Source organism: Caretta caretta, chromosome 3 (assembly GCF_965140235.1).
Source record: "Caretta caretta isolate rCarCar2 chromosome 3, rCarCar1.hap1, whole genome shotgun sequence".
Lineage (NCBI taxonomy): Eukaryota > Metazoa > Chordata > Testudines > Cheloniidae > Caretta > Caretta caretta.
In genome coordinates this window covers 116,763,064-116,778,568 of record NC_134208.1, presented here as the reverse complement: position 1 = coordinate 116,778,568, position 15,505 = coordinate 116,763,064, and the positions used below count along the sequence as shown (strand labels likewise).

At 43.3% G+C, this 15,505-nt stretch overlaps 1 protein-coding gene across 2 annotated transcripts in view; it reads right to left on the bottom strand.

Moving 5' to 3' along the window:
• The window catches only part of MYCT1 (MYC target 1), a 35,666-nt gene extending 20,408 nt beyond the window's left edge, over positions 1 to 15,258 (bottom strand). The window contains exon 1 of one of the 2 annotated variants that reach the window (XM_048844206.2): positions 15,071 to 15,258. In XM_048844206.2, the coding sequence (XP_048700163.1) occupies positions 15,071 to 15,122 (52 nt within the window). In that variant the 5' untranslated portion in view covers positions 15,123 to 15,258. Of the gene's footprint in view, positions 1 to 14,132; positions 14,276 to 15,070 lie in introns of those variants that run through there. The other variant, XM_075126825.1, reaches the window with a different exon arrangement.
• Between the last annotated feature and the right edge of the window lie 247 nt (positions 15,259 to 15,505).

Here is a 15,505-nt window from a genome sequence, read left to right as displayed (position 1 = left end):
GGGACTTGAATTCAGGTCTCCCATATCCCACATGAGTGCCCCAACCACTGGAGAGTATTCGGGGTGGAGTCTCTCTCAGTGTTTCCTGTTGAAGTTGTTTCACTTTCCATAAAATACTTAAACAGTCATTGGGCCAGAAAAAGTAAGAATGAATGACTCTAGCCCAATGGTTAGGGCTATAGAGTCATTCCAGTCCCTGCTCCAAAGAACAGTTAAATATTTCCTACAAAGTGAAACAGCTTCAACAAAAGGCTCACTCCTGAATGCCCAGTATCCCAATAATTAGGGCATTTGCCTGGGAGCTGGGAAACCTAGGTTCAAGTCCCTGCACTGAATCACACAAAGTGGGAACTTGAACTCACATCTCCCACATCCTGGGTTATAAACAGGAAGAAGCATGCTCACTGGCAGCTGTATTTTGTGCAAGGCCCAATCTGATAAGCCAGCTCTTAGGCAGCCTCTGAGCATGCCTACTGGATTAGGCTCCATAGGTGAGATTGGCAAGGGAATGCCTAGTTTGAGGATCTCACCAGGGTTTAAGCACTCAGAAGTGACAGAACTTAGTTGGCTTTGTGCATCCCACTGGCAGAAATGTAGGCTTCTATGGGACTTTACAGGAAGAAATGTAGGTGACTAGGGAATTTAGGAACCTACACGGTTAGGCAGCCGCTGAGCAGGGTTTTTGAGGGTCTAAATTTTGGATGTGAGCACTAATCTGGCAGTTAGGCACCTAAATCCCTTTGCAGATCAAACTCTTACTGAGTACTCCTTCCATTCTCCAACTGCCTTTCATTTACATCCACACTCCTGATGCTATTTCTACTTGTCAGACTAAACAAGAACAAATGTTTGAAATGAAAGCAGTGTCTCAAATAGTTTAATCTGGGGCAATTATAGCAGTGCTATACCTTGTGTCACTTGTACTCCATTACAGTATGGTCATTGCCCTCATCCCCTCTGATTTAAAGCTAAGCCCCTGGCCCAGCCTGTCCTGTAGCCACTTTGTCATACCACTAGTCAGGGTGGCAGCGATCCCTCGAGGTCGAGGATGATCTCCTTCACAGGTCTTATTTTTCATGGGTCCTTTGGTGACTGAAGTCTGATTCATGAGCCACAGGCTCATTGGCAGACATTGCAGGTGGTGCTGGAAGCATAAGTGCTGACTTTTGTTTTTGCTGGTGGTTGCTTTGGAAGGAGCAATGTGTGTTTGGGGGGAGCTATTTTCTGTTTATTTATACACTTCTTTCATATTCTAGTTACTGAATGTGTCTATCACTGGTATCTTTACTATTTTAATAATGATTCAATTGTTATGAATTACATAATTACATTATCATGAATTACATTATATTAAGATCATTGCAATCACCTACAAGCTGCCTTCACTAACATCCCAGTTAAAGACATTATGTGTCACTGTCGCTTTCTGGATGAAAGTGTCAGCAATCTTATTTATATCTAGGTTCCCTGGTATTATTTTGATGCATGTTAAGGACTGCTACATTATTCAGTTGTGTCTGTCCCATTGATGACCTGAGATAATTTTTAAGTCTTCTGAAGCTGGACAAAAAGCATCCCACAGTTCAGGATGATACAGGCACAGTGAGAAGGATTCTTATGAATTTGCAGTACTCTGGAAACATAGTGCTTCCAGAGTACTGCAAATTACTCCAAGATCTCTTTCTTGATGGGTAACAGCTAATTCAGGCACCAGCATTTTGTATGTATAGTTGGGATTACATTTTGCCATGTGTATTACTTCGCATTTAATATTGAATTTCATCTGCCATTTTGTTGCCAAGTCACCCAGTTTTGAGATTTTTTTGTAACTCTTTGCAGCCTGTTTTGAACTTAACTATCTTGAGTAGTTTTGTATCATCTGCAAACTTTGCCACCTCACTGTTTACCTCTTTTTGCAGATCATTTATGAATATGTTGAACTGCACTGGTCCCAGACCAGTACAAGCCCCTAGGAGGACACCTCTATTGACTTCTCTCCATTCTTGAAATGGACCATTTATTCCTACACTTTGTTTCCTATCTTTTAACTGGAGTGCCTGGGAATGCCTCCAGGATCATCTAATGATCCTTAATTTAATTTAATGACAAGCCTTTTGTGATCTTAATCATCCTGTATCTGTTTATAAACAAACTCCCTGCCCCAAGGGCAGAAGTTGTTAGCAGCACAGAACTCATCCCATTCCACACTCAAGTTTTGACTCATGGGTGCTGAGCACCCACTATTTTTTTTCTGTGGGCGCTTGAGCCCTTGAGCACCCACGGAGTCGGCGCCTATGGTTGGAAGACACGGTTGGGCCGCGATTGCTGCATGACTGTTGTCTTTCCTTTCTTTTCTGGCGTTTTTCTGCAACCAGGGCAAGGTGATTTTCCTCAAAAGTGGACATTCCCTCGCTGACAAATCTTTGCCAGTTATCCCCATCCTGGGCTGCTGTCTCCCAGAGTGTGGTGTCGATACCATGTCTCTTGATATTTATCTTGAGAGTGCCTTTAAAGCGTTTCTTTTGGCCTCCTCGTTTCCTTTCTCCTTTGGTGAGTTGGGCATACAGCAGTTGTTTTGGTAAGTGTACTGTGATAAATAAAGTGGGGGATAGCTCCCTTTAATGGACACCCAGCCAACCAGTTAGCTGCTACCTCTTGGTAGCTATTCTTTACTTGTTTTACCTGTAAAGGGTTAAAAAGTCCCCCAGGTAAAGAAAAAAAAAGTGGGCACCTGACCAAAAGAGCCAATGGGAAGGCTGAAACTTTTTAAAATGGGGAAAGAAACTTTCCCTTTGTCTGTTGTTCTCTGGGCTGCAGGGACATGGAGCAGCAATGCTAAAGGCAGAAATGCTGTGTAAGGTTTGAACCAGGTATGAAAAAGTATCTTCCATACCTAGACGAAATAATTTGGATAGGGAATGTTTAGACAGACACTATCAGGTTTCTGTCTTATTTTGGCGTGTGGATCTCCTCTGTGCTAACCCCAGATGCTTTTGTTTTGCTTATAACCTTTAAGCTGAACCTCAAGAGAGCTATCTTGATGCTTACTTTTTGTAATTGTTTCTTTTAAGATCTAGCAAAAAGCCTAGGTTCCAAATGTATTTCCTTTCTTTTTGTTTTTAATAAATGTTACCTTTATTAAGAACAGGATTGGATTTGTGTGTCCCTAAGAGGTTTGTGCATATGTTGTTTGCTTAGTTGGTAGCCACAGCTAATTTCCTTTGTTTTCTTTCTCAGCTCTTCCCAGGAGGGGGCGTGAAAGGGCTTGAGGGTATCCCACAGGGAGGAATTCCCCTTTTCTGGTCACATGCTCCTTCCTGGGCTCAAAGAGGTTTTTTTGCATTTGGGTGGTGGCAGCGTTTACCAAACCAAGGTCAGAGAGAAGCTGTAACCTTGGGAGTGTAATACAAGCCTGGAGTGGCAAGTATGAATTTTTTAAATCCTTGCAGACTCCCGCTTCCTGCACTCGAGGTGCCAAAGTGGGGATTCAGCCTTGACACATACATCAGACATGCGCGAACAGGGCCCGCTCCACCTTAGCTGGTGCTGGATAATCAGGGCCTCAACACTGAAGATGATGGCCTCTGTGAGGACACTGACATCAGTGTGACGATCTTCCCACTTTATGTTGAGGATCTTCTGAAGAAAGTGCTGGTGATGGCATTCCAGGTTTCTCAGGTGTTTTCTGTAGGTCTGCTGTCTCACAGCCATAAAAGAGAGTTTGGATTATCACTGCTTTGTAAACTAAGATTTTAGTATGTGTTCTGATGTTTTGATTGTTGAATACCTGGCAAGACAGTGTGCCAAAGGCAAGGCTGGCATGGCGAATTCTGTGCTGAATCTCGACATCTATGTCTGCCCTGTGTGAGAGATGGCTGCCAAGATAGACAAAGTATTCTACATTTTCCAGTTCTTCTTTGTCAATGTAGATCTTCCTTGCTGGGTCTGATGATGGACCGGGGACTGGCTGGTGGAGAACTTTTGTTTTGCCAATGTTCAGAGTTAGCCCTAGGCTTTTGTAAGCTTCAGAGAAGCAATTAAGGGCTATTTGAAGATCCTACTTTGAGTGTGCAACTACAGCACAATCATCTGCATACTGGAGTTCAGTTATTGTTGCCGATATTACTTTAGTCCTGGCACGGAGATGAGAAGGGTTGGAGTCGTTGCCGTCAGTCCAATATTGGATGCCAATCCCCTGTGGTAGACAATCTTGGGTTAGTGTTTTCATAGATGCTACAGAAATGGAGAAAAGGGTGGGTGCCAGTACACAACCTTGTTTTACCCCAGTTCGCATGACAAAGGGCTCAGAGATAGAGCCTCTGCACAGGATGGAGGCAGTCATCTGGTCATGGAGGAGTCTTACAATGGTGATAAATTTGCTTGGGCAGCCAAACTTTGACATGATTTTCCACAGAGCCTCACAGTTGACAGAGTCGAAGGCTTTGGTCAGATCGATAAATGCCATATACAGCTTCTGGTGGTGTTCTTGACATTTTTCCTGGATCTGCTGGCTGTGAAAATCATGTCAATGGTGCCTCGTGATGGTCTGAGGCTGCACTGGGACTCTGGAAGTACTTCCTCTGCAAGAGGGAGCAGGCAATTCGGTCAGATTCTGGCAAGAATCTTCCCAGAGATGGAGAGGAGGGTGATGCCTTGATAGTTGCTACAGTTGGCCCTGTCCCCATTTTTGAAAATGGTGATGATGTTAGCATTATGTAAGTCGGCAGAGATTTCTTCAGTGCGCCAGATTTTGAGGAGCAGCAAGTGAAGCTTGTTAGTCAGTGTTTCTCCCCACACTTTCAGCTGGTATGCCATCAGGAACTGGTGCTTTATTCTTCTTTGTTTGTTTAATTGCTTTGCAGACCTCCTCAGGTGTTGGTGGGTTGGCAAGAGTTTTCCAGATTGGGTGCTGAGGGATGGAGTTTATGGTGTCATCAGTCACAGTCGATTCTCGATTTAGAAGCCTTTGGTAGTGTTTCTTCCAGTGCTCTTTGATGGATTTGTTATCTTTAAGAAGGGTACTACATCTTCGGATCTCAGAGGTGTGAGGTCACATGAGCTCGGTCAATACAGGGTCTTTGTCTCACAAAAAAGCTCTGTATATCATGTCTGTTGGCGAATGTTTGGATTTCTTTTGCTTTGTCCTCTCGCCATTTGTGTTTGATTTTTCGGATCCTCCTTTGAACTTCAGCTTTGAACTGATAGAAAGAGCTCTGCTTCTGACTGGATAGTGGTTGGTTTTGCCAGTTGCAGAAAGCTTTTTCTCTTCTGGTCCAAAGGGGCTATAATCTCAGTGTTGTTGTTGTCAAAACCAGTCCTGATGGCGGTGGGTAGCAAGGCCAGTGGATTCCTTGCAAACCTCATGGATGGTCTATTTTAGGGCTTCCAAGTCTTCAACACTTGTGCTATCATTTCCAGGTGTGCATATGGCCAGTTTTTCCACTGAGGAGTGTTTGGAAGTTCTCTTGGTGCACTGAGGACCGAACTCTTTGGATGTTGCATTGCTGTCTGTGTGATTTGGATTGCTTTCTATGTTTTGGTGCAATCCTGATGGATATGACTGACCTCACCATACCACCAGTACAGATCACCCTAAAGTCAATGTAGATGGGAACAGGAAGATCCTCAAGTGGTGTAGAGCTGGTATAATAGCTAAAACACCAACCCGCCTCACTTCAGCCAGTGACAGTGTAAGAGAGGTAGCCAGTGTATGAGGGGATGCCATAACATCACCTTGAGGTCATGATCAGAATCATTAGGCAGCTCTCAGGCTGTTAACTTATGCTTGATCAGATCAGCAGCCAGCCAGCCCAGCACTTGGGGAGTGCAATGGTGAATAGCTGTACTGTGCACTCCTCAACTGTACTTGAGGATCAGGGCCTAAATACTTTATGGGTTTGCCTTGAATTATATCAGCTTCAATAAAGAAATCAGGAAATTGGTATTTCATCCAGAGAGACCCATCTTGCCCCAGAAGCCATCTAGCAAATGTTACACTGAGACGACGGGGAATACACACATTCTAGACCCCTACTCAGAAAAAAATAACCTTTCCAGTGCTTTCAGTCTCCGTTAGACAAGGTTTATATTGATTACAATTACTATATTCATTTATATTGCAGTAGTGCCGAGAGACCCAAATGAGGCACTTTATGAACACTTCCTAACCGAAAGGGCTTACAGTCGAAACTGAGTTTGCAATTGGAGTCATCCCAGTTGCCACAAATGCACCATGTAAACACATTGTCACTATGCTCCGGTAATAAGAAAAACAGAATTACTCATACAAACGAAATCTTTTGCTAAGTCAAAGGAAAAATGTTCTCACTATCAAACCCATGTCACAGTGTAACATTTGCCTGTGGAATTGGAGGAAGGCCTTGGAGGCACATTGTACCTGAGATTGCTAATAAGGTGGAGGAAAAAGTATAAGGAGTTATCTAATCACGCTCCAGGATTCCTTCATTTCTTTCATAACACTGTTTAAGTGTCAGTTTTGGAGATATATGGGTTTCCTTTCTGTCCATAAAACAGATTTACAGTTAAGCATCCACATAATTTTTGTGTATTTCCAGGGGATCACACAAAAAATACATCAGTCTGCCTCTTTGTCTATCAGATTCTGTGTTCTATGGTAGGGGCATCCCCAATTACCATAGTATTTGAGCATCTCAGAGTCTGTAATGTATCTATCCACACAACACCCCTGTGAGGTAGGGCACTGCTACTATCCTCATTTTACAGAAAGGGACCTGAGGCACAGGGAGACTAAGTAACTTGCCCAAGGTCACACAGGAGTTCTGTGCCAGAGCAGGTCTCCCAAGTCTCAAGCTAGACTCTAACCACAGGATCATCCTTCATCTTTGTTCTACAGCACTCTGAATTGCAGCAGCTATCAGTGCCCCAAATGCCACCCATGGCTGTTAACAAAATACTGTCTGACAGTGTAATTCTTTCCCTAGAAAGTCTCTACCTGCTGCAGCCAGGCAGAACAAAGTTCTGGTTGTTCCTAAGAGAAGACAGCACTTCTAATCTCACATTGGGTATGATAAGAATTAACACTTCACCCTAAAATGGTCTCCTTAACCCAGGAATCTGAATACATTTCAGTGTATTCAATCAGTGAGTAAAATCCTGCCCTCTATTGCACAGGTTCACTGCTGGGGAAGAAAGAGTGTCTCCTCATCACCCTCTACAAGCACAGCTATGTAGCAGCTATACACAATACACTTCTCGCCATCTGTTGTTTGATAGCACTGGGGGGCTGGCTAACTCACATGCTTGTGATCCATAGCTCCAAAAGGGCAGGGTCTGCCAGTTGGGAGGGTGTGGTTAATGTGCGGGTTTATATGCTCCAATTGGCAGTTTGTGAGAGATGCTGACACACATTGTTCTGGGAAGAACTCAGGGATATTCTGACTCCCGGTCTTACCAGCTCACTAAATCTTTCCCCTCCCTTTCCTTCCCCCCATGTTGCTTAAAAGTACCACCTTTGTCTTTGACCTCTTTACTCTTCCACATCCAGTTGCTAAATTTGGCCTGATATTTACATCAACTCTTTACTGAGTTGATCTATATTTTATATATGGTAATTAATTTTAAAAAAACTGCAGTGAGGTTGACCGTTAAAAATGGCAAAACAATTAAAATAAATAATTTTAAGACAAAGAGAGCAACATCAATTCATCCACATTGTACATACTGTACTATATATTGATAACCTGGTTACCCAGGCATCAGAATTACTGCATATGTGCATTTTGTGCCATCACAATATCTTCAGTTGCAAACAAAAGGGTCCATTATGGCTCCTAGCTACTAGTTCATGAGCCCTACTGCCCCAGGGAGAGCTCTGGAAGGGATTGTACCTTGGGATGATACGGCATGGCTGGATAGCTCTGCCACAAGACCTCCCCACCCTGGTCCCATGGGGTTTCCACCACTGACAAGGGTTTGTAAAGATTGCAATTGTCTCACCCCTGCCCAGGAGGTGCAAGGCCAGAAGAGGCTCCTTACACTCTTTCCCCACATCCCAGTTGTAAATCTAGGCAGGGGTCAGTCTTAATCCAGCCCAAAGATTCTGCGGAAGGAGGCCACATCTGCAGGGGAAAAAAGAGGTGCTTAGAGTGAAGTTGCCCCTCTGCGGTAAGTGGGGTGATATGTTTCAGAGGGTGGTATCTTTTAATCTTTGGGTTTTCCATATCATAATAAGGGTTCTAGAAAAGTGACAGAAAGAAAACGATTGCAAGGGAATTTCCAGCTGAGGTATTAAGCCATCCTTCCAGAGACAGGTTTGGCTTTTCACCACCAATTAAAATATCATTAAAAAAACTAGCCATTCCAGCATGGAATAATTAAAAAAGGAAAACCAGTAATATTGTTTCAGGAAACAAGGCTACCAAGGGTGATGCAGCACCTGGAGTCTGAGGCTCTGATTGTGGGGTGTGTTCCAGCTGTTTTGTTCCACTCCAGCTGTGCAAAGCTACCCGAAAGCTGGCTTAGCTGGCTACTTGCGGAGTCCCCCTGCATAACAGAACTTCAGGTGTTGTGGAGCTTTTGTGCCTTGCCATCCCACCTCTTGTCTGCTGGCACAGGAATTGTCTGGGCTATCACACACCCTAACAATCATGGGCTGCCAGAACAATGGCCCCTTCAGGTTGTGCTAGGGATCTGGCCCAGCACAGAACAGCCCTGGGACTTGGTAAGAAAATGATGTATTAAAGCCACCATTATCCTCCCACCCCATGTGCACCACACATGCATTCAAGGTTCTGGCTCTTAATGTCCGTAAGTATAGCAAGAGAGTAAGGCAGCTGTGACATTCTCCGGGGTACAATCTGGACTGTTGGACAACTGTGTGCCCTCAATTCTCCAACCTGGGGTGCCATTTACAATGCTTCACTGTGAAAGCAACCACTCCTGGCCTGCTCATACACAGCCTCCACCAGGTAAATTACCCCCAACTATACTGCAAGAGTGCTTCAGCCAGCCAGCCTGCCATCCTTGAATTATACTGCAGAGTAACACCAGCAAATTTCCAGTCCCAGACTTTCCCCCAGAAATGTGCATCTTGTACTGCCCAGCATCCTCCTGGACAATAAAAGTTCATATAAAGTCCATCATTTCATTAATAGGAAATGATATGCACAAACCTTGCTAGCTCAAGTGGAGTTTCCCAAACACTTCAATCCAAACACCCTGGCTTAGATAAAACAATAAAACAAGTTTATTAACTAAAGAAAGATTTTAAGCAATTACAAGTAATGAGGCATAAAAGTTAGAATTTGGTTACAAGGAAATTAAAGGTAAAATACAACTAATAGCTAAGTGAACAAGCTAAAGTGAATTAAAAGAAAAGACTCTCTCTCACCACATGTTTACAGCAGTCTGTTTAGAATCCTTTTATCCAGGATCTTTCCTCCAGTTCTATGAGGTGTCTTTTATCTTTCAAGTATTGTTGATGCCATGCGTAGAGATGAGGGGAAAGAGGTAATCAGGGGAGTTTGCTCCCCTTTTTTATAATAATTCTCTTCTTTTTGAATCATCTCCAGCTGGGGTTCAGGCAACAGTCAGTCTGTTTGCATAGGAGCCTCCAGCTGTTCCATTGCCAACTTGTAAAATTCTTGCTCACACCCTTCTTCCTGCGAAAGAATGGCCACTTACCCAGGTGATAGTCCATTTGATTTTGTTGACACTTGGCTGAGGCATCAATTTGCCTTTTGTCTCTGAGGAACTGGTTTATGCCTGTTTTTCTAAATTTGGAGCCTGTCTTAGTCAAGCCATACAGTAGAATCTTATAACTTTACATACCATGTTGCCACACATATTTTACTAGGACAATAATAATCAGCACATTATGAGTTTTCAGATGATACCTCACAAGGCATACTTTGTACAAAATCCATCATAGTCTTGTAAAAAGAGTGGACATAAGGATATAGACTGTCACAGCAGTTGTTGGAACTGTTATGCTGTACCGCTAAGGGCAGAATGGAGGAGTGCAAGGAGTGTAGAAGGAGCATGGGGGAAGTGAAAGGAAGTGACAATGAAAAGAGAAGTGAGAGGCACAGTAGGAAGAGGGGGTGGCACACTCAGAAAGTGGCGAACGGGAGACACACAACTGTTCACTCTCAGAGTGAGTTTCTAAAAGAATTCTGGAGGAAAATGCCCCAGACCCTGTTCCCAAGATGCCATATTTAGTGAGTACACAGGAAATGAACAGATACAGTAGATTATCCTACAACATTTCATGCCAGCACTTCTCTCCATCAGTAGTATTTCAGTGAGCTCTATGAGACTGTAGCGACCATTCTGACGAGACTGGCAGTCTGATCCTTGTTTACACAAACTGGTACTACTGTATCTTCACACCTAATGCCCATTTTCCCCCAGAGAGAGTATATTGGCATCAAAACATCTTGGCAGGGAGCTAGACTACATGACCCTGGCGGTCCTTTCTTACCCTATGATTCTATGATTCCATAAACAGATTGGATCAAAAAAGAGATTAGTGACTATAAGTGGAGATTTCTTCCTTGCCAGATTAGTCCAGCCAAGTTGTCTGAGACAGGCGTATTCTTGCTTTCCAAGTGGAAAAAAAAAATCCTCCTTGCAACCCGGAAGCACCTCTTGAGACCTCTTTAATTGGCTAGGCAAGGAGCAGAGCTGCCAGAGGCTACAGCAACCTTGCTAAGTTGACAGAAAGAGAAGGTATCACCACCTATCACATGTTTGCTATGGTTTCCCTATTAAATAGAGGAAGTTTAGTGACAAGGCCATGACATTTATTACAAAACTCCTGGAAGTTAAGAAAAGAGGTTAAAATCAATTTTTCTATGCCTAATAGAAACACTCATGATTTTTAGGCCCACAAAATTATCCTGTTTACAGTTTATTCATGTATTTGTGCTGCATGCCAGGTTTTGGGAGAGTTTGTGAAAGGTGTTTAATTTAGTGTTTGTGAAAGGTTCCACAATGATGACTGTGGTACATGAAATCCCCAGGACAATTAGGGCATACTCAGCAATAGTGAAAGCTCCCCTCACGTTGCTCTGATAGTGTGATTTGGAGGAGACACTTTCAGGGGTGAAAGAGAGTGGTTAAATCTCCAGGTCCATTCAGTCCTTGGCCTTTCTGCTGAACCTTCAAACAAGGATGCTAGTTTGTGTCATTTCTCAAGGTGTTTTTTTATGATGTGGACAGCTGTCTAATAGGAAGTTGACTGAGACCACTAACACAATTCACATAACATGACTTAAGCCAAGCTGTGCATTGTGACAAAGTTCCTCCTCTACCTTGGTGGGTCTTGCACTTATTGGCGGATTTGCTCGCCTTGGAGCTTCACAGCAGCCCGCAGTTTGGCCGTTTTCGTGAACCCACAGTCCAGGTCAACTCCTCCTGTGTCTGACCAGGAGTTGGGAGGTTTGGGAGGAACCCCGGCCTGCCCTCTACTCCGGGTTCCAGCGCAGGGCCCTGTGGAATACAGCTGTTTAGAGTGCTTCCTGGAACAGCTGTGCAACAGCTACAACTCCCTGGGCTTCTTCCCCATGGTCTCCTCCCAACACCTTCTTTATCCTCACCACAGGACCTTCCTCCTGGTGTCTGATGATGCTTGTACTCTTCAGTTCTCCAACAGTATGAGTTCTCACTCTCAGCTCCTCACGCCTCTTGCTCCCAGCTCCTTACACACGCACCAAAAACTGAAGTGAGCTCCTTTTTAAAACCCAGGTGCCCTGACTAGCCTGCCTTAATTGATTCTAGCAGCTTCTTGATTGGCTGCAGGTGTTCTAATCAGTCTGTCTTAATTGTCTCCAGAAGGTTCCTGATTGTTCTGGAACCGCCCCTGTTACCTTACACAGGGAAAAGGGACCTACTTAATGTGGGGCTAATATATCTGCCTTCTATTACTCTCCTATCGTCATCTGACCCGACCCTGTCACAGCATATATGCTGTTTCTATCATATATATATATATATACACACACAACTTTGCTTATCTGGTGTGCTGAGGTGCTCACTTCACACCTCACCTGAAAGGGTTAAGGTAACTGGGAAGGGGCTGCACCTAGGGAAGAATTAGCCTGGACAGGCAAACCCTAACAGAAGATGAAGCTCAGCTGAGCAGGTACAGGCTGGGCCTGTACAAAGCCAGCAAGCTGAGACCAGAAAGGGGCTGTAGGGGAAGTAATCTGTAGTTAGTTCCTGGGAGAAGGGAGGATGTTTGGGGCTATACAGTTAAAAGTAAACAGTTGTTTCCTGGAAGAAGAGTGTTTAGGCTGGAAAACTGGGGGGAGGCAGAAGATAAGGCAGAGAGGTAGAAAGGAGTCCTGGGAGTGAGCAGACCATAGTTGCTAGGCATCGGGTCCCTGGACTGGAACCCAGAGTACTGGGTTGGCCTGAATTCCCCTACCAGCCACTGGGAAAGAGGCACAGGACCTAGCCCTGGATTGGAAAACTGTCTGGAGTGGCATGAGGATAGCTAATCTAGTGGGACTTTAATACCCCCAAAGGGGAAACACTGATAGTGACCTGGCTGGAGGGCCAAGTCACGAAGAGAGAGCGTGCTGAGTCCCAGAGAGCAAAAAGAGCTGCAGTGAGAGCAAATGACAAAAAGGAGTGTCAGATCTGGATGGAGCTAATCCCCTGAATAGACAGGAGGAGGTACCCTAGTGGTGACTGCACCCCATTACATGTGGACTTTTAATAATATACTGTGGTATGGACCGGTTTGGAAAAGAATAATATGTGCTCAAATATAAATAAACAGTAAGTCTTGCAGTGGAGACTTTACTTTGTTCATTGTTTTAAAATTCTTAAAATCGCTTCTAAAAGAGCTATGGTCTCAAGTTAACAGTGGAAACTTCAAGAGTTCCAGAAAACAGGATTCCTGTAGATAATTTTCAGAGTATGATACCAGCTATTGGACAATAGATTAATAAGGACGGTGAATTGTTCTAACAGTTTTTACAGTATTTAACTTTGTCCACTCCAAGTAAGTCCCTGATCAGCAAACAATTACACACACTTTAGTCTACACATTTATAATCCCCTTGAAACAAATTGGATGACTCACAAGAGTAAATTTAAGACTGTGTGTAAACTTCTGCAGGATCTGGCCTAAGTAATTTGTTAGTGCTCACAATACTATATGCTTCCTTAAAAAGAGAGAGTGTGTAAAATATATTCTTAAAGTCAGACTTTGCTGAAAGCAGCTATGCTATATCATTTTAACTGATGCCATCTCCTGAAATCTCCTTGCCTATTCCACCCCTTCCCACATGATATGGGGGGAAAGAAAGAAGTGCCAATCCCACTGCTATGTCCCACAACTATTAAGGAGAAATGCATTGAGCCAGAGGCATCACTACCTTCTCTCTGTAACCATGGAAGCCCCTCCATAGGAAGACTGGATGGTTCACTGTGAGGTTGATCTACTGTGTGGGTGTCACCAAGTGGAGGGAATTGTGGTGCTGTGCAATATCAATTCCTTGGGAACAACACAAGAAAATTCTTATGCAAGTTAATGCTGACTCTCAGCATTATAGCAACCTGTGCAGGTTTTTCTCTGTGAAGTCAGCCCTGAGCCTGGAAGAATCCGGGGTTTGGCAAGCCCTGGGAGACACCCAAAAGTGAGCAGAAAAGTAATGGCAACACAGCTACCAAGGGGGCCAGCGCTAGGCCCAGGGGGTAGAGCAGATACCCAGCCTTCAGTGCAGATGAAGAATCTTGTCCACAGACTTCTCTGGCTGGAAAACCACAGTGCCTGTTGAGTTAAAAACTCTGGATTGTGAATTCACAATGTCTCATGTAACTTTGCCCTTCTGATGGATTTTTCCATTAGAGATAAAATATAGCCCTCTGATTCTTGGCTCAGAATAGAATAAAATCTGGAATTTACAGTAGGTAGTGCCTCTTACTCAAGGATTCTCAAAGTACCGGCTATATGAAAGCACTCTTTCACTCCTATTCTGAAATAGCTACTTTAGAAAAATATGCAGTTTCAATCTAAAAATTGGCAGTCATCTTTGCTTCAGATACCCGAGGACAGTACCTGAAACAAGGAGAGCACATCCTATGAAATGCACATATCAATAAAGGAATCAGAGATTGGCACTCAAAGGCCTGTTACTCACACAAGGTGACACAAAGGAACTCCCTCAAAAGTGTCCCATAAGCTGATCTCCCACTTTACTCCCAACGCATCCTCATAATAAAGCAGGCCTCTTTGCTGTTTTTAGCATATATTATTTTGTAGATTTACATATTGCAAGGACTCCTGAAAAGATCACAAGGGATGGTAAGAATAAAATAGGCAAATATACAGTATGTGACTTGTGTAATGTAAAGCATAGCAAGTTTTAGGACTTTTTGGAGTGAAGTGATCTCCATGATTGCTGCTGGTGTTTTTTTTTTTTTTTTTGTGAATCTACCTACAGAATTTTGGTATTACTGATACCCCTGTCTCATACCCAATATATTTCGGTTAAGGAACCCTTCCCAGGATTTAATGATAGCACATTAGAGTTAATGAACAAAGAACAAGTCAGATCCTGAGAGAGACAGTGAAGACAAGTTGTTTTCATGAGGCTCTCAGCTTATTAGGAATCTTTCACAGCTTGGAAAGACAAACCGATTATTCCAAAGAGTGCACTCCCTCTAGTCTTTGCTACATCCCTTTCATCTGAAAATGGACCAAATCCTGCTTGCTTTCCTTATGTGAGCAGTTTCATTAAATTACTGAGACTAGGTGCTTAAAAAGCCATTGAAATCAATTGACAAACTCATTGACTTCAATAATGGACTTTGGATCAGACCATGGGTGAGATCTGGCCCCAAAACCCACCTGCTAGATCTCAACTGTTTGGATTCATTAAGAAACTATCCTGACACTTCATTAAGGAGCATTTGGAAAATATTTGCACCACAAAAATAAGTAATCCATTAATTGTTTCAGTGGTAATAATTCTAGAAATCTACCCCAGTGATAACATGACATTTTACAAAGTAATTGGTGGCATACTTGTGTTCTAATTCCTACTAATAATACTCTAGTAAAAAAAAATAATCTTACCCCAAAAGTTTGGTGGCCATGAACTATCCAAATGAGTACCGTTTTTATCCATAACATCCAAAATAATAAATGCGAAACTGGTATGTCCCGATGAAGCACTAGATTTTGATATGTCTGCGATTCAGCAGGAGAAGAAATGCGTTCACACAGCCAGTCACATTGTTTTGCTTGCATAGAAGGAAATAAAAAGTATCACATTTCCTGCTTTTAGACTCAAATTAGCAACTGTTTGTCTTATCTTGGAATGCCACATGGTTCCTGAGACGGGACAACTTCCCTCTCGTCATTTCCTCAGCTAAGGAGTGAATTGACTTAAAACAATACTAAATCTCCTCCTTTTCTAAAGCTTGCCACTGCATCCAAAGTCATCTGAAAGAGATGAGGGTTCCTTCCTTTGCCCCACAGCAATTCCCCTCACCCTGCCTGCTTTAAGCA